Source organism: Nerophis ophidion, linkage group LG26, assembly GCF_033978795.1.
Source record: "Nerophis ophidion isolate RoL-2023_Sa linkage group LG26, RoL_Noph_v1.0, whole genome shotgun sequence".
Lineage (NCBI taxonomy): Eukaryota > Metazoa > Chordata > Actinopteri > Syngnathiformes > Syngnathidae > Nerophis > Nerophis ophidion.
The window spans coordinates 5,750,108-5,777,958 of NC_084636.1; the positions used below are offsets into that span (position 1 = coordinate 5,750,108).

At 40.5% G+C, this 27,851-nt stretch overlaps 2 protein-coding genes across 4 annotated transcripts in view; both read right to left on the bottom strand.

Annotated features, from left to right (window-relative positions):
* The window catches only part of ryk (receptor like tyrosine kinase), a 131,435-nt gene extending 108,646 nt beyond the window's left edge, over window positions 1–22,789 (bottom strand). For all 3 annotated transcript variants that reach the window (XR_009804358.1, XM_061887889.1, XM_061887888.1), the window contains exon 1: window positions 22,156–22,789. Coding sequence is in view for 2 of the 3 variants with exons in the window: in XM_061887889.1 (XP_061743873.1) it covers window positions 22,156–22,363 (208 nt within the window). In the remaining variant the exon portion in view is untranslated. The remainder of the gene's footprint in view (window positions 1–22,155) is intronic.
* Window positions 22,790–26,628: 3,839 nt separating this feature from the next.
* The window catches only part of sned1 (sushi, nidogen and EGF-like domains 1), a 116,767-nt gene continuing 115,544 nt past the window's right edge, over window positions 26,629–27,851 (bottom strand). The window contains exon 31 of the mRNA XM_061888000.1: window positions 26,629–26,993. Coding sequence (XP_061743984.1) covers window positions 26,986–26,993 — 8 coding nt within the window. The 3' untranslated portion in view covers window positions 26,629–26,985. The remainder of the gene's footprint in view (window positions 26,994–27,851) is intronic.

The window sequence follows — 27,851 nt, forward strand, 5'->3', positions numbered from 1 at the left end:
GTAGGGAACCTATGGCTCGGGAACCAGATGTGGCTCGATGACTGCATCTGGCTCTCGGATAAATCTGAGCTGACATTGCTTAACACGATAAATAATAAATGATAAATAAATGGGTTGTACTTGTATAGCGCTTTTCTACCTCAAAGCGCTTTGACACTACTTCCACATTCACACACATATTCACGCACTGATGGAGGGAGCTGCCATGCAAGGCGCCAACCAGTACCCATCAGGAGCAAGGGTGAAGTGTCTTGCTCAGGACACAACGGACGTGACGAGGTTGGTACTAGGTGGGATTTGAACCAGGGACCCTCGGGTTGCGCACGGCCACTCTTCCACTGCGCCACGCCGTCCATAATGAATAATTCCACTGGTAATCACAGTGTTAAAAATAATGTTCAAAATATAAAACATTCTCATGCATTTTTAAGCCATCCATCCGTTACTACCGCACCTGTTCAAGAAGTTGCGTCAATGGTCAGAAGTTATTTATTTATTATTGGTTAGTGTGGGGCTTGCCCTTCTGGGGGTTCTTCAGACCACCAAGCACCGACAAGAGAGCCTCTTTTAGGGTTACAATACTGTTTTTTTCCCCAATAAGTTCCTCGGTTGCTTTCCAGCAATTGTATTTTTCTCTTTCGTTTTCGCTCGCGCTCTGGCTCCAGCCCCAGCCCCAACCCCGTCTCTCCTCCTTGCTGCTGCTTATAACAGAGCGACAGGTGATTAGATAGCAAGGCCCAGGTGGGCCGTCTACGCACCTGTCGCTGATTTAGAGGCCGGTCCTGGCACACCCCAGTTCACTGCAGGCACACAGGCCACGCCCCCTCCACAGTTAGCGTCGGAATAACAATGTTATTACAAAGAATAAGAGACCTATTATACTGTAGAAATTTTGGTCTTACTTAAAATTGCATGCGTTTAGTTGTCTTCAGTGTTAAAAAATATATTATATGGCTCTTACGAAAATACATTTTAAAATATTTGGCTTTTTGGCTCGCTCAGCCAAAGAGGTTCCCGACCCCTGTTTTAAAATAATTAGCGACCCGGCGGCAGTTCAAGGAAATAGGGTATGTATTGTTTAAAGCTATTGACAGCAAAGTCTGAACCACCCTAACAGAATGTAATAGTGGCCTTAAAGGGGACGTCTTGTGCTTGTGGGAGAGGATTAATATAAATTAAAGCTGCTAGCAGCGTTGGTCAGGTCCGCCTTTGGCTGCTGCCCCCAAGACCCACGGCCGGATAAGCGGTAGAAGACGCCTTGGTGCCACTAGTTTGAGAATCTAATGCATTGTGAAAGTAATGCAGTTGTTGTATTGAAGTGAAAATATCAAACTTCCTGTTGATTTTTGCTAAGGTATGTTAATTATTAAAATGTAGGTCTAAATGAGACCTACATAGTGGCTTTTGTTTCATGTCTCTTTGACATTCCTACCGGAAGTTACAAGCAGTTTTGTCTGTGTTTTCTTCCTAGGAGCAGTATGTCTGTGTTGTATTCCTAGGGGGCGCTAGAGCACAATTTTGAGTTTTGGGGTTTGGTTTTTTTATTAGCTCGCAATTGTTGCCAGTCCTGATGTGTGTGCCAAGTTTGGTGAGTTTTGAAGCATTGTAAAGGGGTCAAATTACAGATGAAAGAGGCAAAAATGACATTTTTTTAGGAAAATTTGCGCGGGTGTTCTTTGAAGGCACGTAAAATCAAAACCTGAGCAGTAATCAAAACTCTGATCTATACTTTTAATCAGAAGGGTCCAAACTCTCTCCTGTGCGAGTTTGAAGCCGAAACGACAAACGCACTTGGAGGCGTTTTCGTTTGAAAAAAGGTGACAGGTTTTCACAAAACTTTTATTTTGAAGGGGTAATTGCAAACTTCCTGTTGATTTTTTTTGCAGGCTGTCAATTATTAAAATGTAGGTCTAAGTGAGACCTACATAGAAGTTTTTGTTTCATGTCTTTGCGGCATTCCTACTGGAAGTTACAAGCAATTTTGTTTGTGTTTTCTTCCTAGGAGCAGTTTTTTCTGTGTTTTATTAAAAAATTGCGCTAGAGCGCATTTTTTGATTTTGGGGTTTGATTTTTTCATTAGATCGCAATATTCGCCAGTCCAGATGTGTGTGCCAAGTTTGGTGAGTTTTGAAGCATTTTAAGGGGGTCAAATTACAGTGCAAAGAGGCAAAAATTGCATTTTTTGCGAAAATTTTATTTTGAAGGGGTTTTTGCCAACTTCCTGTAGATTTTTGCTGAAAGAAGTATGTGTATGAAAATTGGGTCTAAGTCAGACCTACATAGGAGTTTTTGTTTCATGTCGCTATGACATTTCTAACAGAAGTTACATGCAGTTTTGTCTGTAATTTCTTCCTAGGGGGCGCTAGAGCCCAATTTTCATTTTGGGGGATTGGTTGCTTAATATGTTGGGAAGGTTTGCTATACCGACGTGTGTGTCAAATTTGGTGAGTTTTGAAGCATGTTAAGGGGGTCAAATTACAGCGCGTAGGTGCGGAATAATAATAAAACAGCAGTTTCAATAGGGTCCTTGGCCCATGGCAAAGGACTCCTGTGGAGTCCTTTGCCATGGGCCTTCGGACCCTAATAATGGAGCGAAACATACAGTCGGGCTCTAAATTGGCTGAGAAAATGGCCCACTTCTGTGATAATTGCCTCTCTTGCTGAACTCTGTCCCAACATGAGGCTGCAGAGCTTTGATACCAATTAAACTCGGCAACCAGGCACGGATGCAAGGACCGGCGTGACCACGGCTCAGGCTGTTTTACCCCCATCACAGTATTTTAGCCGTCAACCTGAACTACAACCATTAGAAAACCCGACCTTAAGGGAAAGTCTGCCAGTGTGTGCACCATTTGTCTAAAACAAATAAACAAACACGGCCATTAAACTGACGCTCAATGTTTGCGCTCTGGAAAGAGAGAAGCAGGTCGATGGAAGCAAATACCAGCCTTATTTTGTTGGACCTCTTCATGCCAAAGGATAATGGCAATGTTTTTGAAAATCATGGTGGTTAGATAGCTGTGAATTCCAACTTGGCAGCATGTTTATCTTTGCTGTGAGGGATCACTTCCTTTGGGACACATTGTTTGGATTCGACACATCTCTCGCTTGGACTGAAACCTTCAACCTAAGTGCACTTGACCTCAATAACACTGGCAAATTTCAAATGACTCACCTCAATAACAGTGGAAAACTTCAATGACTGACTCCAGTAATAACGTCAATGATTGACTCTAGTAATAACTTCAATGATTGTCTTTGTGTGACAGTCATGTGAATAAATGATGACATCTCCTGGTGTCAACTTGACTACCGTATTTCCTTGAATTGCCGCGGGGCGCTAATTAATTTAAAACCTCTCCGCACTCCGGCGTTTACCAAAGGCAAGCAGGCGCTAATTATTTTAAAACCGCTTCTCACTCCGGCGCTTACCAAAGGCATGCGGTAAACTTAGGCCTGCGCTTATAAATTTGAGTGTGATGTAAGGATACCATCATGAAAAGCACTTTTAATTTAAAAAAAAAAAACGTTATTATGGTCTTACCTTTACTTATAAATGAAGTCCATGCGCAGCGCCTTCTGATCAAAAGCATCGATAACTTCTTTATAGAAGTCTTCCTTAAGATGGCGGCGCCCGGACGGGCTGCGCTCTCGAGGAGCTCCTGCTAAAGATGGAACATTTGGCAGAAATACCGGACAATTCCACAAACTCTATGGCTGGCTCACATCGTGGTCACTCCGTGATCACGTACGACCGCCAGACACTTCTGGATGTGGACATATTGGGCCGTTTTGGACTGATAGACACTTGCGTGCTAGACTTGCTAACTAGCATGGGAATACATCGGCGGCTACATCCAGCGGCCTGTGAAGCAGGGGAGTCTAGTAGCAGCGGGGGCCGTCTACGGAGCAGACGCCAGCGGTGTGATCGGAAACGCGGATGCCGAGCGGGGCTAAAAACAAAGCAGAAGGCTAATCCCCACAGAACACCACTTTCCTCCATCCCGAAGACGGATTTAGATGGAAAATGCGAGACTACTGGTCTGGGTAAGGAGTCAGTTAAATTCCTTTAAATAGACTCCCTTTTTAGACCAGTTGATCTGCCGTTTCTTTTCTTTTTCTTCTATGTCCCACTCTCCCGTGTGGAGGGGGTCCGGTCCGATCCGGTGACCATGTACTGCTCGCCTGTGTAGCGGCTGGGGACATCTCTGCGCTGCTGGTCCGCCTACGCTTGGGATGGTTTCCTGCTGGCTCCGCTGTGAACGGGACTCTCGCTGCTGTGTCTTGGATCCTCTTTGGACTGGACTCTCGCGACTGTGTTGTATCCATTGTGGATTGAACTTTCACAGTATCATGTTAGACCCGCTCGACATCCATTGCTTTCCTCCTCTCTAAGGTTCTCATAGTCATCGTTGTCACCGACGTCCCACTGGGTCATTATTGTCACCGATGTCCCACTGGGTGTGAGTTTTCCTTGCCCTTATGTGGGCCTACCGAGGATGTCGTAGTGGTTTGTGCAGCCCTTTGAGACACTAGTGATTTAGGGCTATATAAGTGAACATTGATTGATTGATTGATTGATCTTTCTTCAGTTTTAAAAGTTTCTCTGTCTCGATGGAGATCTTCCTTTATTACCTCCTCCTTTGATTGAAAGTCCAGTTTTGAAAACTGTTTTGTTTTATTTTAGAATAGAATAGAATGAACTTTATTGTCATTATATTTGCATATAACAAGAATAAAGGCTCCAAATTAAGGTGCGGTAGTGGGAACAAATATGGGGTGAAATAAATGACATAAGAGGTAAAAAGGAAAAGCTAACAATTGAAATAAACAGACTACTATCCAATAACAATAATAAGCAATTCTGTACAATATACAAAACACTATAGAAGTACAAAATACAAATACTGATATGTAATCCTCCGTGTTAAAAGTGCAAGCAAGAGGAAGAAATAAACGATCGCTGCTTGTTGTCACTTCTTCTGCAGCCGAGTAGTCGCAAGAAGGATCACTAGCGCCCTCTACCACCAGGAGGCGGGAGTCATTTAATAACTCATATTTGACACACGCAGCTACGGTATATTAATAAAACATAGCTGCTTACTGTTCTTTTTAGCATATTCAATAGCTTGGACCATAAATCCGACTGAATAGCTCTTAATCTTCTTCCCTTTATGCGATTTCAAATGATTGAAATCAGCCTCCTCCATTTTGAAAATGATGACAGGGAAGAAGTGTCACTTGTGACGTGACGAGTTTGTGATGCCGGCAGCTAAAAGCAACTCGACCTGCCTCAGCTAACGTTAGCCATGCTAAAGTGTACCACTACATGTGCGACAGTATGTGACGTATGTAAGAAGGCGGGCTTGTTTTATGTTTCTGTGAGAAGGACGGACGAGAATTAGTGAGGCATGCCAGTAATGTAATGCACGCAGCTTAAAGCAACGGTGTGAGAACATATAATCGAATATTACGATATAGTCATTTTCTATATCGCACAGAGACAAACCTGGAATATATCGTATTTATCGCCCAGCCCTAGGTGACTATGTCGTGCGCATTTTCCGAGCATGCCTATTAGATCAGATTCCGCCAGCTGACGGAGGTAGGGAGGGGTTCTTAAACGACCATTTTGTGTGTGTGGGTGTGGACTTAATTGATTGATTGATTGATTGATTGATTGAAACTTTTAGTAGATTGCACAGTACAGTACATATTCCGTACAATTGACCACTAAATGGTAACACCCGAATAAGTTTTTCAACTTGTTTAAGTCGGGGTCCACGTAAATCAGGGGCGCCCACACTTTTTCTGCAGACAAGCTACTTTTTAATTGACCAAGTGGAAGGAATCAATCTGCGTTCAAAGGACTTATTAGTGATTCCCAAAGCCCAAAAAAAGTCTGCGGGCTATAGAGCGTTTTCATTTCGGGCCCCAGTACTCTGGAATGCCCTCCTGGTAACAGTTCGAGATGCCACCTCAGTAGAAGCATTTAAGTCTCACCTTAAAACTCATTTGTATACTCTAGCCTTTAAATAGACTCCCTTTTTAGACCAGTTGATCTGCCGTTTCTTTTCTTTTTTCTCCTATGTCCCACTCTCCCTTGTGGAGGGGGTCCGGTCCGATCCGGTGGCCATGTACTGCTCGCCTGTGTATCGGCTGGGGACATCTCTGCGCTGCTGGTCCGCCTCCGCTTGGGATGGTTTCCTGCTGGCTCCGCTGTGAACGGGACTCTCGCTGCTGTGTCGGATCCGCTTTGGACTGGACTCTCGCGACTGTGTTGGATCCATTGTGGATTGAACTCTCACAGTATCATGTTAGACCCGCTCGACATCCATTGCTTTCCTCCTCTCCAAGGTTCTCATAGTCATCATTGTCACCGAGGTCCCACTGGGTCATTATTGTCACCGATGTCCCACTGGGTGTGAGTTTTCCTTGCCCTCATGCGGGCCTACCGAGGATGTCGTAGTGGTTTGTGCAGCCCTTTGAGACACTAGTGATTTAGGGCTGTATAAGTAAACATTGATTGATTGATTGATTCATATATATATATACACTGGTTATATAATTTATATGTATTATTTATGAAAGAGACGTTTTGGTTAACACGTTAAAGGTGTTTAATGATAACACAAGCATGTTAAACACATAGATTCCTTTGTTTCATGAAGACAAGAATATAAATTGGTGTATCACCTAGGATTGGGTATCATTTGAATTTGAACGATTCCGATTCTTTAAAAAAAAAAAAAGGCAGGGTAAAAAAAAAAGTTTACGGTTTTTTTAAATGAGCTAGCTAACCTACAGTCTTTCTGAATGAAATAGTCTTACATTTTCCATCGATTTTAATTCTATTAACTTTTTGTGAACTTTACTATAAATTCCTCACAGGGCTGTTTTCAATTAGAATATAAATATCAAATCTATGAACTAGAACAGGGGTCGGAAACCTTTTTGGCTGAGAGAGCCAATAATCCGAATATTTTAAAATGTATTTCCGTAAGAGCCATATATATTTTTTTTTTCAACACTGAACACACCTGAACGCGTGCATTTTTAAGTAAGACCAACATTACTAGAGTATAATAGGTCTCTTATTCTTTGTAATAACATTGATATTCTGAAGCTAACTGTGGAGGGGGCGTGGCCTGCGGGCCTGCAGCGAAGCGGGGTGTGCCAGGACCGCCCTCGAAATCAGCGACAGGTGCGTAGACAACCCACCTGGGCATTGTTATCTAATCACCTGTCGCTCGGTTATAAGCAGCAGCCAGGAGGAGAGACAGGGTTGTAGCTGGAGCCAGAGTGGGAGCGAGAACGAAAGAGAAAAAGACAATTGCTGGAAAGCAACTTAGAGACTTATTGAAAAATAAAAAATATTGTAACCCTGAAACAGGATTTCATGTCGGTGCTTGGTGGTCTGAAGAACCCCCAGGAGGGCAAGCCCTAAAAAAAATGATAATAAATAAAGTGCGGTAGACAAAAGGATGGATGGATTCAAATGCATGAGCATGTTTAATAATTTGAACATTATTTTAACACTTTGATTACAAGTGGAATTAGTCATTACTTATCGTGTTAAGCAATGTTAGCTCAGATTTATCCGAGAGCCGGATGCAGTCATCAAAAGAGCCACATCTGGCTCTAGAGCCATAGGTTCCCTACCCCTGAAATATCAATACTTTAAATTATGAATACATTTTCACAGGGGTACACTTTCATCAACAGAGCTTTATTTTTGAAAACACATTTACACACACAAATGTATGATGCTGCAGGTAGTTAAACATGTTACCGTGCTCCCACAGATGGGCTAACCTGGTGCATAAAAGCAAATAAACAATAAGAAACAAATTGCAACCGTCGACGGCCGCTATCCATGCTTGAGTGACTAGCTCGGCTACATAGGCTCGGCTATGGTAACACTTCCGGCGGTGGGCACTTCTTCGTTGGTGTTCAGCGGCTTCTTCTTCCGGGTCGGAGGACTTATTCTTTTTTTCCGGTCGGCGGACTGGGTATCGAAACGATAAACTTTTGAACGATTCCGGGAGAATCGGAAAGTTAGTCCCGGTTCCAATTGATACTCGATACCCAACCCTAGTATTACCTGATTCTGATGACTTGCATTGATTGGAATCAGACAGTAGTGCTGATAACGTCCACATTTTCGAATAGAGGAGAAAAAAAATCCTCCTTTCAGTTCAATACCACATGAAATTGGTTAGTTTTTGGCATCTTATTTGTCCAGCTTTCATACTCGTTTTTATACATTTTGCAAGAAATACATTGGCGGCAAACTCCGTAGCTTGCTAATTTGTGCACGCTAGCTTTCTGAAACTCTTATTTTGTTAGCGCAGGCAGGATGAAGCAGGGCTTTTATTGTGAAGACAGCAACTGTGCAGTCTGCCTTTAGGGTTTTGATAGAAGGTACAGCGCGAGAGTGTTGAAATAAAAAATGTTTCTCGCCCTCCTCTCGGTCATGTTTTTTGAATAATGATCCGACAGCAGCCAGTGACATCTCAGAAGACCCTCGGGTGCCGTGAATGTCAATTAAGTGACGAAAGTGACGTTTTAGTAAAGATTGATGATCACAAATTTTTATATTTATTTTTTTAATGCTTGGTTTACGATCGAGTAACACACCCTCCACGACCGACCCGTAGCTCGCGATCGACGTAATGGGCATCCCTGACGTACATCAATTCATGGTAAAGACAAGGATAAGATTAGGTGGGATTTGCCCTGAATAACCTTAAAGGGGAACATTATCACAATTTCAAAGGGGTTAAAAACAATAAAAATATCAGTTCCCAGTGGCTTGTTGTATTTTTTGAAGTTTTTTTCAAAATGTTACCGGTCTCGGAATATCCCAAATAAAGCTTTAAAGTGCCTTATTTTCGGCTCTCTGCGAAGACACTGGCCATTTCCCTGTGACGTCACACAGTGCTGCCAATGTAAACAAACAATGGGAATACCACAGCAAGATATAGCGACATTAGCTCGGATTCAAACTCGGATTTCAGCGACTTAAGCGATTCAACAGATTACGCATGTATTGAAACAGATAATTGGAGTATGAAAATATTGAAGAAGAAACTGAAGCTATTGAGCGAATAGCTATTGACGCTATTCATAGCCATAGCATGGCCGAATAGCTGCGTTAGCATCGCCGGTAAAATGTGCGGACCAAACGATCAGGACTTTCGCATCTTGTGACAGTGGAGCAACTTAAATCCGTCGATTGGTAAGTGTTTTTTTTTCGCATTAAATGCGGGTGGAAGGAAACGTAATATAGGTGCAAATGCATATACAGGTTATCCATACATCTCTGTGCCATGTCTGCTTTAGCACCGCCGGTAAATAACATGTTAGCATCGTTTAGCTGGCAGTCAAAATCAACATAACTCACCTTTGTGATTTCGTTGACTATCGTTGCAAATGCATTTGCAGGTTATCCATACATCTCTGTGCCATGTCTGCCTTAGCATCGCCGGTCAAATGTGGAGACACTCTGGCACATTCAATGGGGGTCTGGCGGCAGACACTTTGGCATCTTCGGGCCAGTGGTGCAACTTGAATCCCTCCCTGTTAGTGTTGTTACACCCTCCGACAACACACCGTCGAGGCATGATGTCTCCACGGTTCCAAAAAATAGTCGAAAAAACGGAAAATAACAGAGCTGAGACCCAATGTTTGCAATGTGTTGAAAATGAAAATGGCGGCTGTGTTACCTCGGCAACGTCACATTCTGACATCATCGCCTCCAGAGCGATAAACAGAAAGGCGTTTAATTTGCCAAAATTCAACCATTTAGAGTTTGGAAATCGGTTAAAAAAATATATGGTCTTTTTTCTGCACCATCGAGGTATATATTGACGCTTACATAGGTCTGGTGACAATGTTCCCCTTTAACCGGCGGCCACTGATGTGGAGGACGCAGCCTGAAATTCTAACCTATTCTCTTTTCTGAAAAATGCCTGCTGATAGGGCCGCTCCGGCGAACGCAGGCTCGTAAAAATAGCGACTTTCCGAGAGTGCCTTACATCTCTGAGAAAGCCGCAAAATGCGGTTTCCTTTCATTTCCATCAAAGAGCCCGTATATCAGTCCCTTGCTTTTATTCAATGGAGGGGCCTCGGGGGGAGGGGCCGCATGCGAGGAAGCAATCTGAGCCAGGCCGTCTACGGCCATACCATAATAAGCCCCTCATTGATGGTGTGATGTTAGTCGCCCAAAGGGGGTGGGGGGGGGGGGGGCGGGGGGCCTTGTTTGCTCCACAAATAAATAAATAGCAGATGGGGAAATGATTAGTGGGATGGAATGATTTCATCGTTACCAGCTCTCACACACCACCTTCACGGGTTATTTTCAGGCGACGCGTAAAGGCGGCTTTGTAGGCATCGCCTGGACGAGGATAAACATTTTTTAATACCGGATTTACCTGAGGAAATTCCCCAAAAACCCAAGAGTCTCTGAACTGAAACATGACACCAAACTCCCATGGATTGCTGATTAAATATCTGCTCCAAAGAGTAAAAAAAAAAAAAGCAGTTCCTGAGAATTTCTATGCGACAAAAGAAGCGAAGATGGAGGCTCTTCCATTCGGCCGTGAGATCCTTGGCGAGGAGCATGAAGAAAAAGAATGCTGCTGTCAATCACTCCTCACAAAGCCCCCGCTTGCCTGTCGGATGTTTGGAGACGGGACCAAGTGAGCCTTTTTGAAGGAGACTTTGTTATTTTGCACTTTTAGGGTCTAGAGCAGGGGTGTCAAACTCATTTAAGATCGGGGCCACATGGAGTAACATCTACTCCCAAGTGGGCTGGACTGCTAAAATCACGGCACGATAACTTAAAAACAAAGACAACTTCAGATTGTTTTCTTTGTTTAAAAATAGAACAATCTGAAAATGGAAAAATTATAATGTTTTTACACTTACATGTGGTTAATAGTATGATTTCTGAATAAATTACCGTACTTCTTTGAATTGCCGCCAGGGCGCTAATTAATTTAAAACCTCTTCTCACTCCGGCGCTTACCAAAGGCATGCAGTAAAGGCAAGCATGCGCTTATAAATTTGAGTGTGATGTAAGGATACCATCATGAAAAGCACATTTAATAAAAAAAGCTTTATTATGGTCTTACCTTTACTTATAAATGAAGTCCATGCGCAGCTCCTTCGGATCAAAAGCATCGATAACTTGTTTATAGAAGTCTTCCTTATCTTTCCTCACTTTTAAAAGTCTCTCTTTCTCGATGGAGATCTTCCTTTATTACCTCCAGCTTCGATTGAAAGTCCAGTTTAGAGTACGGTTTTATTTTAGATATGTAATCCTCCATGTTAAAAGTGCAAGCGAGAGGAAAAAATAAACGATCGCTGCTCACTCTTGCTGCTTGTTGTCACTTCTTCTGCAGCCGAGTAGTCGCAAGAAGGATCACTAGCGCCCTCTACCACCAGGAGGCGGGAGTCATTTAATGACGCATATTTGACACACGCAGCTACGGTATACTAATAAAACGTAGCTGCTTACTGTTCTTTTTAGCATATTCAATAGCTTGGACCATAAATCCTACTAAATAGCTCTTAATCTTCTTCCCTTTATGCGATTTCAAATTATTGAAATCAGCCTCCTCCATTTTAAAAATGATGACAGGGGAAGTGTCACTCGTGACGTGACGAGTTTGACTCGGCGGAAATTCTAGGCATATGCTAATTATTTTGCGAAACGAGTTTGACCCGGCGGAAATTCTAGACATGCGCTAATAAAAAATAATATTTTGTGAAACGAGTTTGACCCGGTCGTAATTCTAGGCAGGCGCATACTATATACCTGGCGGCAATTCAAGAAAATACGGTATGTAGTTTGCTCATTTTCCTCGACTGGTGGTTTATAGTTTTTTTTACACATGTATCATAATATACAACAGTGTTTTTCAACCACTGTGCCGCTGCCATGGGATACAGTCACGTGCGCCGTAGGAGGTTATCTAATTTCACCTATTTGGGTTGAAAATATTTTTTGCAAACCAGTCTGAAAATTATGTGTTGTTGTTAAGTGCTGTCTAGAGCTGGGCAGAAAAAACGTGTAATACTCTTCCATATCAGTAGGTGGCAGCCGGTAGCCAATTGCTTTGTAGATGTCGGAAACAGCGGGAGGCATGGTGCAGGTAAAAAAAAAAAAAAAAAAAGTGTCGAATGCTTAAACCAAAAATAAACAAAAAGGTGAGTGCCCCTAAGAAAAGGCATTGAAGCTTATGTAAGGCTATGCTGAGCAAAACTAAAAATTAACTGGCTACAAAGTAAACAAAAACAGAATGCTGGACAACAGCAAAGACTTACTGTGGAGCAAAGACTATGTACACCCAAACATGACAATCAATAATGTCCCCACAAAAGGAGGATAAAAACAACTGAAATATCCTTGATTGCTAAGACAAAGTAGATGCGGGAAATATCGCTCAAATGAAGACATGAAACTGCTGCAGGAAAATACCAAAAAAAGAAAAAGTGACACGTTTAAAATCACTTTTAAATTGTCTTGAGGACATAAAAGCATGGTTAACGGTAAACTTTTTATACTTATGTGAGAACAAAAGGGAAATCATTTGATTTCACTCAAATGTCAAAGAAAATGCTCCACCCAGTGACCTGGACCCCCTGACGCCTTATTTAAAACCCCCAGTCACAAAACTTGGTTTTAAGTTAGACAATGATTTTAAAATGCAACAACAACGTTGTACGATCTAGTTTTTATCATCTAAGACTTTTAGCAAAAATTAAATCAGTTTTATCTTTTACCGACTTTGAGCGGGTAATCCATTCTTTTATTTCCTCAGCTTTGGACAACTGCAAGTTCCTCTATGTTGGAATGAAGCAGGCCTCAATCGCTCCGTTGCGGTTAGTCCAAAAATGCTGCTGCTTGTCTTTTAACTGCCACTAAAAAAGATGAACACAATTTAGCATCCCTTCACTTAATTTTAAAATATTGTTTGCTTTTCAATCTCTTAATGGATTAGTGCCACAATATATGTAAGACATTTTAAACAGGTACATGCCCACAAGGTCTCGGAGGTCAGCTTTTCAGCTTCTTCTTGTCGTCCCAAAAAGCTGTTTAAAATCCAGAGGCGATCATGCGATTTCTGCTGTGGCTCCAAAACTTTGGAACAATATCCAACATTAATGACTTTTAAATCACATCTTAAAAAATACTTTTACTCTTTGGCTTTTGAACCAGCATGAGAGTTGTGTGATTTTAGTCTATCTTATTTCCTTTAATGTAGGGATGGGCAATGTATGGAATATACTCGATATATCCTAGGTTTATCTCTGTGCGATATAAAAAATGAATATATGGTGATATTGGAGTATACGTTCTCACGCAGTTGCTTTTAGCTGCGGGCATTACACTACAGGCAACAGGGTAAAGTTAGCTGTGGTGCTAGCGGTCCGCTGCGAGTGGTAGTACAAGAGAGAGAAGGTGAGAATCTGGTAACGAATGGAAGAATTATTAATTCCAAAGAAAAACAGCAGGGGGTCTATCGTCTGGCGGTGGTTTGGCTTCAAGCGGGAAGATGTTGAACACAATACTGTAATATGTCAAGTATGCAGCAAAAGCGTTGCTACAAAAAGTAGCAGCACTGCATCATTTGAAAAGTCACCCGCTAAAGAATGAAGAGTACTTGAAACTCTACATGTCAACATCTCCGTTCGGTGTCACATTCACAAAATGCCGAAGCAGCCATTTCCAGAGCAACACTGTATAAAAAAAATATACAACAACAGAAGGAGATAACAGTTATTGAAATATCTTACTTTGATGTATTTATCTTTTCATAGTTAAATGTTTTATATTATTTACTCTCCTAGTATGTATATCTCAACTTCTGTGCAGCACTTTGTGAAACTTTTGTTTTTCGAAATATAAATAAAGTGGATTGGATAAAGTCTAAGTTCATTGTGTTCGTCTTGGTGTTTTTTTGTTTGTTTTTTTTTTCAAACGGCACTATTTTTTCCCTCAGAATTTTTAACTAACTTGTAGTGTTTTGTCCAGAGGATTATTTGTGACATGTACACAAACAAAGAAAACAATCTGGAGGTTGTCGTATTTTTAAGTTATCGTGCCATGATTTTACCCGTCCGGCCCCTTGTGGGAATAGATTTTCATCCATGCGGCCCCTGAGTTAAAAAGGAGTTTGACACCCCTGCACTCGTGAGGATCCTGACACACGGACTGCGTACATTCCGCTCGAGTGTGTTCGGCTCTTAAAGGGGAACATTATCACCAGACCTATGTACGCGTCAATATATACCTTGATGGTGCGGAAAAAAGACCATATATTTTTTTTAACCGATTTCCGAACTATAAATGGGTGAATTTTTGTGAATTTTGGCGAATTAAACGCCTTTCTGTTTATCGCTCTGGAGGCGATGACGTCAGAATGTGACGTCGCCGAGGTAACACAGCCGGCATTTTAATTTTCAACACATTGTAAACATTGGGTCTCAGCTCTGTTATTTTCAGTTTTTTTGACTATTTTTTGGAACCTTGGAGATATCATGCCTCGACGTGTGTTGTCGGAGGGTGTAACAACACTAACAGGGAGGGATTCAAGTTGCACCACTGGCCTGAAGATGCCAAAGTGTCTGCCGCCAGACCCCCATTGAATGTGCCAGAGTGTCTCCACATTTTACCGGCGATGACAGACATGGCACAGAGATGTATGGATAACCTGCAGATGCATTTGCAACCATAAAGTCAACGGAATCACAAAGGTGAGTTTTGTTGATGTTGACTTATGTGCTAATCAGACATATTTGGTTGCGGCGTGACTGCCAGCTAATCGATGCTAACATGCTACGCTAATCGATGCTAACATGCTATTTACTGGCGGGGCTAAAGAAGACATGGCACAGAGGTGTATGGATAACTTGCAGATGCATTTGCAACGATAAAGTCACAGAAATCACAAAGGTGAGTTTTGTTGATGTTGACTTATGTGCTAATCAGACATATTTGGTTGCGGCGTGACTGCCAGCTAATCGATGCTAACATGCTACGCTAATCGATGCTAACATGCTATTTACTGGCGGGGCTAAAGAAGACATGGCACAGAGGTGTATGGATAACTTGCAGATGCATTTGCAACGATAAAGTCACAGAAATCACAAAGGTGAGTTTTGTTGATGTTGACTGCCAGTTAATCGATGCTAACATGCTACGCTAATCGATGCTAACATGCTATTTACCGGCGGTGCTAAAGCAGACATGGCACAGAGATGTATGGATAACCTGCAGGTGCATTTGCAACCATAAAGTCAACGGAATCACAAACGTGAGTTTTGTTGATGTTGACTTATGTGCTAATCAGACATATTTGGTTGCGGCGTGACTGCCAGCTAATTGATGCTAACATGCTACGCTAATCGATGCTAACATGCTATTTACTGGCGGGGCTAAAGAAGACATGGCACAGAGGTGTATGGATAACTTGCAGATGCATTTGCAACGATAAAGTCACAGAAATCACAAAGGTGAGTTTTGTTGATGTTGACTGCCAGTTAATCGATGCTAACATGCTACGCTAATCGATGCTAACATGCTATTTACCGGCGGTGCTAAAGCAGACAATGCACAGAGATGTATGGATAACCTGCAGATGCATTTGCAACTATATTACGTTTTTAAGTTGCTCCAGTGTCACAAGATGCGAAAGTCCTGATCGTTTGGTCCGCACATTTTACCGGCGATGCTAACGCAGCTATTCGGCCATGCTATGGCTATGAATAGCGTCAATAGCTATTCGCTCAATAGCTTCAGTTTCTTCTTCAATACTTTCATACTCCAACCATCTGTTTCAATACATGCGTAATCTGTTGAATCGCTTAAGCCGCTGAAATCCGAGTCTGAATCCGAGCTAATGTCGCTATATCTTGCTGTGCTATTCGCGATTGTTTGTTTACATTGGCAGCACTGTGTGACGTTACCGGGAAATGGATAGTCGCATCGCAAATAGCGAAAATCTAGCACTTTAAAGCTTTTTTTTGGGATATTCTGAGACCGGTAAAATTTTGAAAAAAAAACTTTAAAAAATACAACATGCCACTGGGAACTGATTATCGTTTTTAACCCTTTTGAAATTGTGATAATGTTCCCCTTTAAGTAACACCAGCAGGCACGGATCTGCGGAACAAGGTTCCATGTTAGATTGCAAGGATTTTTCTCAGCATGTCAAGTATTCCCTGGCGAAAGCGGACCCTGAGCGATTTAATAGGAGCTGACAGCTGCAAAAGGAAGCAGATCTTCAGAAGGCAGCTGACATGCAGACTGAACACTTGCAGACACGCAGAAGGCGAGCTGGGAGGTTGTTTTTTATGGACACTTCACGACCTCGGTCATGTGCAAAAGTGATCAGGGATGCGGACTGCTCTTCGTCATCAATCATTTTGGTTGAGTCGCTAAGCTTGATGCACCCCTGAAAAGGGGTTCATTTGTTAAAGTTATCACAGGACCTCCATCTGTCATTCCTAGAAGACCGGCCTTTTTGTACGCCGGCTTGATGTCTTCTTTTTGGATATACCTTTCATGTTCTTCTATTCAGACAAGCTGTAGGTACAGTAGATGTAGGGCGGGGTGGTATCGCAAAATAAAGTGATCACGGTTATTTTTTTTCTTCATACCATTCGATCTCAAATTGTATTACATTTTTTAGATTAAAATCTGGCAGTTTTAAAACAATCATCTGTTAAAAAAAAAAAGAAACCCAATATTTGTTCAGTATTGTAAAACATTAGGGCTGCAGCTACCGATTATATTAGTAATCGGACAATCTATCCATCAAATAAAACATACAATTCGAGATGCGACCTCAGTAGAAGCATTTAAATCTCACCTTAAAACTCATCTGTATACTCTAGCCTTTAAATAGACCTCCTTTTTAGACCAGTTGATCTGCCGCTTCTTTTCTTTTTTCTCCTATGTCCCCCCCTCCCTTGTGGAGGGGGTCCGGTCCGATGACCATGGACTAAGTACTGGCGGTCCAGAGTCGAGACCCAGGATGGACCGCTCGCCTGTGTATCGGTTGGGGACATCTCTACGCTGCTGATCCGCCTCCACTTGGGATGGTTTCCTGTGGACGGGACTCTCGCTGCTGTCTTGGATCCGCCTTGAACTGAACTCTCGCGGCTGTGTTGGAGCCACTATGGATTGAACTTTCACAGTATCATGTTAGACCCGCTCGACATCCATTGCTTTCGGTCCCCTAGAGGGGGGGGGGTTGCCCACATCTGAGGTCCTCTCCAAGGTTTCTCATAGTCAGCATTGTCACTGGCGTCCCACTGGATGTGAATTCTCCCTGCCCACTGGGTGTGAGTTTTCCTTGCCCTTTTGTGGGTTCTTCAGAGGATGTCGTAGTCGTAATGATTTGTGCAGTCCTTTGAGACATTTGTGATTTGGGGCTATATAAATAAACATTGATTGATTGATTGAAATAAGCATATGTTTTTTACTTGCCATAACCATTACCTTCTGTTTACTTTGTTCTATCGTTTATTTACCTTCTATTAATCTCATTGTACTGTTTATTCACCCATTCGGTTTAGCTCGGTTGGTAGAGCGGCCGTGCCAGCAACTTGAGGGTTGCAGGTTCGATTCCCGCTTCCGCCATCCTAGTCACTGCCGTTGTGTCCTTGGGCAAGACACTTTACCCACCCGCTCCCAGTGTCACCCACACTGGTTTGATTGTAACTTAGATATTGGGTTTCACTATGTAAAAGTGCTGTGAGTCACTAGAGAAAAATCACTAGGCGCAGTGGAAGAGTGGCTGTGCGCAGGAGTAACAGTAACAGTTTTTTGACGCGGTATATTCCTCCTGAGATAATACGAATAAAGCAATAAAAATATATATACCTGTGAGCTGTCACAGGTATTTGATGCAACATATTTGATGCATTTGGACACAAAACAAAAATAACAGTTCAAATCCCACCTAGTACCAACCTTGTCACGTCCGTTGTGTCCTGAGCAAGACACTTCACCCTTGCTCCTGACGGATGCTGGTTGGTGCCTTGCATGGCAGCTCCCTCCATCAGTGTGTGAATGTGTGTGAATGGGTAAATGTTGAAGGTAGAAAAGCGCTATACGAGTACAACCCATTTATCATTTATTTATTTATAAATATAATTCACTTCACTTCTATTGACCTTATTTTACCGTTTTTCCTTTATCTTCTATTTACCTTTTATTTACTTTAAATGCCTTCTATTTATCTTCCTTTGGCTTCTACTCACCTTTCGTACCTTCTTTTAAGTTTTATTTACCTTATTTTACCTTTTATCTACCATATTTACCTTTCATTAACTTTCAATTTAACATGGGGCTGGGCGATATATCGCAGATTAGTCTCTGTGCGATACAGAAAATGACTATATCGTGATATTCGAGTATACGTTCTCACGCAGTTACTTTTAGCTGCTGGCGTTACACTGCAGGATTTTATCACTCTTTCTTGTCTCTCCTCACAGAATAGCGCACCTTCTTACATACGTCACATACTGTCGCCTCATATGCCCTCGCAAGAGAGGTAGCAGCATGGGTAACATTAACTGTGATGCTAGCGGAGTGGTGCGAGTGGTAATACGGCAGAGAGAAGGTGCCAATCTGGTAACAAACGAAGGAAGAATTCATTCTTAAGAAAAACAGCATGGGATCCATCGTCTGGCGGTGGTTAGTCTTCAAGCGGGTAGATGTCGAACAAGTGTGCGGCAGAAGTAGCCCATACTGCTAATTTGCAGCATCATTTGAAAAGTACCTCTCTAAAAAATGAAGAGTGCTTGACACTGCATGTCAACATCACCATTCGGTGCCATACCCACCAAATGCCGAAACAACCATTTCCAGATCGTATGAAAAAAGTAGTCAACAACAGAAGGAAATAACATCCGTAGTAGGGATGCACCGATTAATAGGTAACCGAATATATTCGGCCGAATATGGCAAAAAAAGCCACATTCGGCCTTCGGTGGAATGAGTTAAAAACAAGGCCGAAGAGTGGTGTGTGACGCAATTTTTTGACGCGGTGACGCAATCAACCAACGTGCAGTGACGTGGTGACGTTGGGATATGTTGTGTACCTGTATAAGTGTATGAGGTTACAGGCACACACTTATTGAGATTTAGTGGGGCCTCTGTTTACATTATTAGCCTGTTGTGTAGGCTACCTGTATAAGTGTATGAGGTTACAAGCACACACTTAATTGAGATTTATTTGAGCCTTCTGTTTACATTATTAGCCTGTTGTGTAGGCTACCTGTATAAGTGTATGAGGTTACAAGCACACACTTAATTGAGATTTACTTAAGCCTTCTGTTTACATTATTAACCTGTTGTGTAGGCTACCTGTATAAGTGTATGAGGTTACAAGCACACACTTAATTGAGATTTATTTGAGCCTTCTGTTTACATTATTAGCCTGTTGCGTAGGCTACCTGTATAAGTGTATGAGGTTACAAGCACACACTTAATTGAGATTTATTTGAGCCTTCTGTTTACATTATTAGCCTGTTGCGTAGGCTACCTGTATAAGTGTATGAGGTTACAAGCACACACTTAATTGAGATTTACTTAAGCCTTCTGTTTACATTATTAGCATATCTACTGTGGCTAAGCAGACTTTTGCCAAAAAGACAATAATTCATTTATTGTGGGTTCATCCACTTTAATGCACTTTATTTTTTGGGGGGAATGCATGTTTTGTTTGAAGGCCTAATATAAATGAAAAACTGTGCTTTTTATGAAAAGCAAAGCCTACTGGAATATTAAAAAAATGTCAATATTCAATAAAAAATTACTTTATTTGAAAAACATGTCTAAATATTTATTCTAGGCTATTTATAAAATATTTTAAAAAATTGTGAAAAACTGCATTCATTATTCAGTATTCGGCCTTCGGCCACAAATTTTCATTTCGGTGCATCCCTAATCCGTAGTAACCTACCACATAGCGAAGGACATACACTATTTTATTTCCTGTTACGCAGCTCATTTTTATTTGACAGTTATTGAAATATCTAGTGTGACATCATGCACAAAAAGTGTACTTTATTTGTTTCAAACTACCGTAGTGGCGTTCTGTACAAAAAGTGCACTTTAATTGAGTGTTGTTTTGATATGTCATCTTGGTGACATCATGCACAAAAGTGCACTAATAGCTTGTTTTAAAATGTCTCTGACAATCTTGCACTTTCTGTTTTGGAAATTACACCAATGTTCAATAACTGTTTAATAAAGACACTTTTGGTAAATTGACTTAGTTGTGATTTCCCTCTCTGCATGAAAGTTTAAAAGTAGCATATATTAATGCAGGATGAAGAAGAATGTTTTAATGTAGACACATAGAATCATCATACTGCTGTGATTATATGTATCAAGTGTTCATTCAAGGCCAAGGCAACATATCCAGATATATATGATGTATCGTGATATGGCTTAAAAATATCGAGATATTAATAAAAGGCCATATCGCCCAGCCCTAATTTAACTTTATTTTTATACTTTTTTACCTTTCATTTATTCTTAAACTTATTATAACCTTCTTTTACCAAGTATTTACATTTTACCTTTAATTTTTTACATTTGTTTACCATGTATTTAACTTTTTTCACCTTTGTTTACCTACCATTTACCCTTAACGTTCTTCTGCCTTCTTTTAACCTTTACTTTCTTTTACCTTCAATTTAACCATTAGCTTATTTTACCTTGTATTACCTTCTTTTATGCGGTCAGGCTTTTCTTTTTGAAATTACACTCAAACAAACAATCAAAGCAAAAGAATATAAATCAAAGCTTTTTCCTAATCGAATTAATCAAATAATTGTTGCAGCCCTAATTAACATGATGAGTAAATAAGGTAAATTAAATTGGAAAAATCACAACGACATAACCTACTGAGAAATTATTTATGACACTGGATTATCAAAAACTGGGAAAACTGTTTTTTGATAATCCAGCCTTGTGAGTTTGGTGTCATGTTTCGGAGACATGAGCGGAGACTCTTTATGGGGTTTTACAGAATTTCCTAGGCTAAATCAGGTATTTAAAGCAACGGCACAGCAGTGGAGATGGTAAGCAGCACCAAGTTCCTGGGGGGTGCAGATAACTGACAACATGACCTGGTCCGTACACACCGGAGCTCTTGTAAAAAGAGCTCAGCAGCGCATGCACTTTTTGCATTGGGTAAAAAGAGCGCAGCTCCGTCCCCCCATTCTCAGCACATTCTATAGAGAGCCTACTGACCAACTGCATCTCTGTCTGGACTGGAGCCTGCAGTGCCTCAGACTGGAAGTCTATGCAGAGAGTGGTGAGGATGGCGGAAAAGATCACCAGTACTCCTCTTCCTCCTATCCGAGAAATCGCAAAAAGACGCTGCCTGACCAGGGCTCAGAAAATCTGCAGAGACTCCTCCCACCCCCACCAATGACTGTTTTCACTGCTGGACTCTAGAAAGAAGTTCCGCAGCAGAACATGTAACAGCTTCTTCCCCCAGGCCATAAGACTCTTGAACGCATCATAATAATCCTCTCAATTCTATCCAAACACAGATTAACTTGCTGGAATAAAAAGACAATATAACATACATACATACATACATACACATGGATGCATATGCACTAGTGCAATATATTTATCTGTACAGTTTTTAAATGTGTATGTTTAAACATTCAGTTTACGAAGGGTGTACAAATTCATCCATCCATCCATCCATTTTCTACCGCTTATTCCCTTTTGGGGTCGCGGGGGGCGCTGATTCAGAGTACATAAAATTGTTGTACAAAAATTCAGTGTAAAAACAAATAAGTGCAAAAAAATTAAGTTCAGAAAAATTCAGTGTAAATATTTTCCTTGTAGAAAAATTCAGCTTACATAATCCATTAAATTAGAAAAAAATTGTGTGAAAAAAATTAAGTGCAAAATAATTTGGTGCAGAAAAATTCAGTGCAAAAAAAAATCCAGTGGAAATGTTTTTGTTGTAGAAAAATTCAGCGTATATAATCCAGTAAATACAATTTTGAGAGCAAAATTAGTGTGTTCTGAAATTAATTTTGAGAAAATTGAGTGTTTTAAATTTCAGTGTGTGTATACATTTAGTATAGAAAAAGTTGACTCACCCAGTAGTTTTTTCACCTCCTCCACACTCAAGTAAATGTTGACGCTGCGGTTGTTGCCGCTGAGCCCAGCAAGGCTGCCCGGGCTGGCGAGGCCGAGGTTGCCCGGGCTGGCGAGGCCGAGGCCGCCCTCCAGCAGCAGCAGCAGCGGGAAGACGAGGAAGAATCCCCCCGGCCGCCACAGCACCAAGCGCGGCCATCCTCGGGACATGGCGCCGCTCGTCCGTTGCTCTCCGCGCCGCCAATCCCCTTCTCATCCGTAAGTGAAGGCAATCCCGGGAGGCGACATTCCTCGCCACTTGTAGCCGCCTGGGGTCGCCTCTCCGACCGGCCTCTTTTTCTTCCGAACGTCGCCGGCCGAGGATGCTAACGTGCTAGCCCAGCATGCTAACGCGCTAGCCCGGGCTAACGAGCTAACTTTCCGCGCTATCTTTGGAGATTTACGACTTTGTTTGGAAACTAAAAAAAGTTTTTAAAAAATTACTTTTTGGCCCTGCGCACTTTGCCAAAAGTGACAGAAAGTGTAAAAATTTTTTTAAAAAGTGTTCAAAAGTAAGAACTTTTTTCCGCCATGGTCGTAATGCTTGTTTCCCCCCCGAGAGAGCTCTTTTCACTGGGACGGGGAGAGCGCGCGGGCGGGGGCGCGCACTGCTACGGCGGTCCCGTGCTGCCTTTACGTACTGTTGGAAATAGAAGCACTGACTTTCCCACATGTTTATGCTTCCGTTTTTGCTCTAACTCAGGGGTCAGCAACCTTTTTGAAACCAAGAACTACTTCTTGGGTACTGATTAATGCGAACTCACTAGTTTGATACACACTCAAATAAATTGCCAGAAATAGCCTATTTGCTCAATTTACCTTTAATAAATAAATCTGTATATATATATATTTATATATTTGAAAAAATGGGTATTTCTGCCTGTCATTCCGTCGTACATTTTTTTTCCTTTTACGGAAGGTTTTTTTGTAGAGAATAAATGATGGGAAAAAAAACTTACTTGAACGATTTAAAAGAGGAGAAAACAGGATAAAAATAAAAATTAAATTTTGAAAAATAGTTTAACTTAATTTTCGACTTTTTAAAATAAAAATTCAACCGAAAAAAATGAAGAGAAAAACTAGCTAATTGGAATCTTTTTGAAAAAATAAAATAAATAATTAATGGAACATCATTAGTCATTTTTCCTGATTAAGATTAATTTTAGAATTTTGATGACATGTTTTAAATAGGTTAAAATCCAATCTGCATTTTGTTAAAATATATAACAAATTGGACCAAGCTATATTTCTAACAAAGACAAATCATTATTTCTTCTAGATTTTCCAGAACAAAAAATTTAAAATAAATTCAAAAGACTTTGAAATAAGATTAACATTTGATTCTACAGATTTTCTAGATTTGCCAGAATTTTTTTTTTTAAATTTTAATCATAAATTTGAAGAAATATTTCACAAATATTCTTCCTCGAAAAAACAAAGGCTAAAATGAAGAATTAAATTAAAATGTATTTATTACTCTTTACAATAAAAAAAAAAATACTTGAACATTGATTTAAATTGTCGGGAAAGAAGAGGAAGGAATTTAAAAAATAAAAAGGTGTATGTGTTTAAAAATCCTAAAATCATTTCTAAGGTTGTATTTTTTCTCTAAAATTGTCTTTCTGAAAGTTATAAGAAGCAAAGTAAAAAAAACAAATGAATTTATTTTAACAAGTGAAGACCAAGTCTTTAAAATATTTTCTTGGATTTTCAGATTCTATTTGAGTTTTGTCTCTCTTAGAATTAAAAATGTCCAGCGAAGCGAGACCAGCTTGCAAGTAAATAAATACAATTAAAAAAATAGAGGCAGCTCACTGGTAAGTGCTGCTATTTGAGCTATTTTTAGGCCAGCGAGCGACTCATCTGGTCCTTACGGGCGACCTGGTGCCCGCGGGTGACCCCTGCATTAGAGTTTTAAAATTACAGGCTAGTTACGTTTTAACGTTACTGACTTACAAACTATAACATTCACACAAATGAAAGTTTTTGGAGGGTTTTTTTTTACAAAAAATTGATGTCACTGATTTTTTTTTTTTTTTACAAAATAGATGTCACTGATTTTTCTGCGTCTGAATTTTCTTTTTATTTAAGATTACGCTGAATTTTAAAAAAAGTGTGTTTAAGAAGTCACTTTGTAAAAATACACTGTTTTTAAACAAGCAGTTAAAAAAAAAATCATAGGATAAAAATTCAGTGCAGAAGTATTTGTTGCTTTAAAACTTAAATCCCACTTCCGGCCAATGAGGCGCTTCGGTCTTATTTGACAGGAAGTAGGCAACGAATATTTCTGCACTGATTTTTTTTTTTACTCTGAATTTTATTTTACACTGAATTATTTTTTTCTACACTCAATTTTTACACATTGCATAATAAAATACAATTTAAAAACATTGCTCACACATTATTTAATGAATTATTTGCACTGAATTTTTGAGCACTGAATTTTTTTTGCACTTGTTTTTACACAGAATTTTTGAACTGCAATTTTGTGCACGCTGAATTTTTAAATACTGTATTTTCATAAACTGAATGTTCAAACATACACATTCTGCTCTATTATACACACGGAATTTTTCTGCACCAAATTATTTTGCACTTAATTTTTTTTACACTCATTTTTTCTAGTTTAATGGATTATATACGCTGATTTTTTCTACAACAAAAATATTTCCATTGAATTTGGGAATAAGCGGTAGAAAATGGGTGGATGGGTGGATGAAAAACTTTTTTTGCACTTATTAGTTTTTACACTGCATTTGTTTTTTACGCTGAATTTTTGTACGGCAATTTTGTGTACACTGAATTTTTACACCCGGAATTTTTAAATACCATATTTTCATAAACCTAATGTTCAAACATACACTTTCTGCGAATTTTTACGCACCAAATAATTTTGCACTTAATTTTTTTACACAATTGTTTTCTATACTAAATGTATACACATTTGAAACACTAAATTTTCTCCAACTGAATGTCAGAACACACAAATTTTGCTCACAAAATTGTATTTACTGGATTATATACGCTGAATTTTTCTACAACAAATAAATTTACACTGAATTTTTCTGCATGGAATTTTTCTCCGTTGAATTTTTACACATACACATTTTGCTCAAAAATGTTTAGTCAATCAACATAATTTGATGTAAAAACAATTCTGTTCACAAAATTGAAATGCAAAATATTCAGTTACATAAATTCAGTGTCCAAAAAAAAGCTTTTTTTTAATAAAAAACACAAATGAACACAAGAAAAGGAGTGAGTATTTAACAATTGTTTGTTTTTTTTAAACTTCAAACTTTTTAAATTCTTCAACAGCTGCAGACTTATCAATATACATATTGTCTTTTTATGTTTATATTTTTCTAAAGAATTTTTAGATGGTCTTTTCGTAATATTACATTTTTATCATAAAAAAAACAAAGTATGCAATATTTCCAACAACAAGTTGCCAAGTGAAATACTTCAGATGAGTTCATTTCAGCTGGATAATTAACAACGTCACTCATTTTGATGCATTATTATTATTTTTTTAACCTTGTAACGTATTAGTGTCAGACCTATCCGTACATTTAAACATATTTGGAATGTTTTGGTTTTAATATTTTAAGTTGTTTTTGTACATATAACAACAACAAAAAAACAAATAAATATTATAGGAAAAACACACCGACGAACGAGCAGCGGGGCAGGGCACGCTGGAGCCCGGCCCAAGATGGCGGAGAATGCGGCCGAGCGGAGAGGCGGGGCATGCCGGGTGCGACGCCACAATCGAATTTAGGTGCGTGGATCGCGCACTGGCACACAATCAACTTATCTCCTCTCAATGTATAAAAGGGGGAGAGGGAGGAGGGAACGGGGCAGAAGGAGGAGTAGAACCCGCATCAGAACCTGAGTACCGAAAGCAACAGAGAGCAAGACGACGACGGCGCGGTCGACTGAAAAGCGAACCGAGGAGCGAGCAGTGGAGAAGGAGCTGAAAAGCGACCCAACCGCAGACAAGCTTTGATTGTAAAATAAAGCGAGTCAAACCTGCTCGAAAGCAATGTCCTTCCTTGGTGGTCCTGGGAACCCGCACGACGATGGCAAGAGTCCGTCACATCCGTATTTAAAAAAATAAGTTTGGAATACTTTACTGTAAATGAGACAGTTCCAGCCTTCAATGAAACATAGCAGTCAAAAACAACTGGATATTCGGATGCCCCTGAACGCATCATTAAGGCCCATTAATCTGGCAGGTGCTATAAAACAGATTTTACTGAAATATTTGTTTATTTTGTTATGGATGAATAAATGACATACCCTGCTTTTCAGGACATATGTACCATTTTTGGCCTTCTGTGGTCACTGAGTCATGTGACCGCAGCATCATCCCTTCATCCTTCTCGCGCTGTGAAAAGTCAGCAATCATAAGAGAAGTAAGAATCCAAAAAGGGAACATTTTAACATTTTTATTATTAAAATATTCAGCTAGAAAATGGCCTATGAACACTATTTACAGCATAACGAGCAGTGACGCCTGCTAATACATAATAATAATAATAATAATAATAACAAAACAAAGTATTTTACAGGGAAAACACTGGTCAGGGGGAGGCGGGGATGAATTCAGGTGACTTGTTGAAACGTCGAAGTGTCATCACAAGTGCAGTGGGCCGGTCGTGACGAGTGTCCTTCTTCCTCCGGCCCGGAAGGTTCTTCAGTGTGTTCTGACAGGGTTCCGCAGCATCAAGGTGAGCACCGTCGCTCACTTCAAGTACGTCAAAAACACCAGGAGGGAAAGTGTGGCGGCGTCACGGGGCTGCAGAACACAAAAACACACACACACACACACACACACACACGTGCACACGTTACCTAAAGGACAAGATCGTTACCTAAAGGACAAGATCACGAGTACAGGATCTACAACCCTATCCTCACCAATGGTCATGATCTTTGGGTTCTGACCTAAATTACAAGATCACAGGTACAAGATCCACAACCCTATCCTCAACTATGGTCATGATCTTTGGGTTAGGACCTAAAGGACAAGATATCGGATACAAGATCTACAACCCTATCCTGACCTAGTGTCATGACCTAAAGGACAAGATCACGGGTACAAGATCTACAACCCTATCCTGACCTAGTGTCATGACCTAAAGGACAGGATCACGGGTACAAGATCTACAACCCTATCCTGACCTAGTGTCATGACCTAAAGGACAAGATCACGGGTACAAGATCTACAACCCTATCCTCACCTATGGTCATGATCTTTGGGTTAGGACTTAAAGGACAAGATCACGGATACAAGATCTACAACCCTATCCTGACCTAGTGTCATCACCTAAAGGACAAGATCACGAGTACAAGATCTACAACCCTATCCTGACCTAGTGTCATGACCTAATGGACAAGATCACGGGTACAAGATCTACAACCCTACCCTCACCTATGGTCAGGATCTTTGGGTTATGACCCAAAGGACATGATCACAGGTCAACCCTATCCTCACTTATGGTCATGATCTTTGGTTATGACCTAAAGGACAAGATCATGGGTACAAGATCTAAAACCCTATCCTCACCTATGGTCATGATCTTTGGGTTCGGACCGAAAGGACAAGATCACGGGTACAAGATCTAAAACCCTATCCTCACCTATGGTCATGATC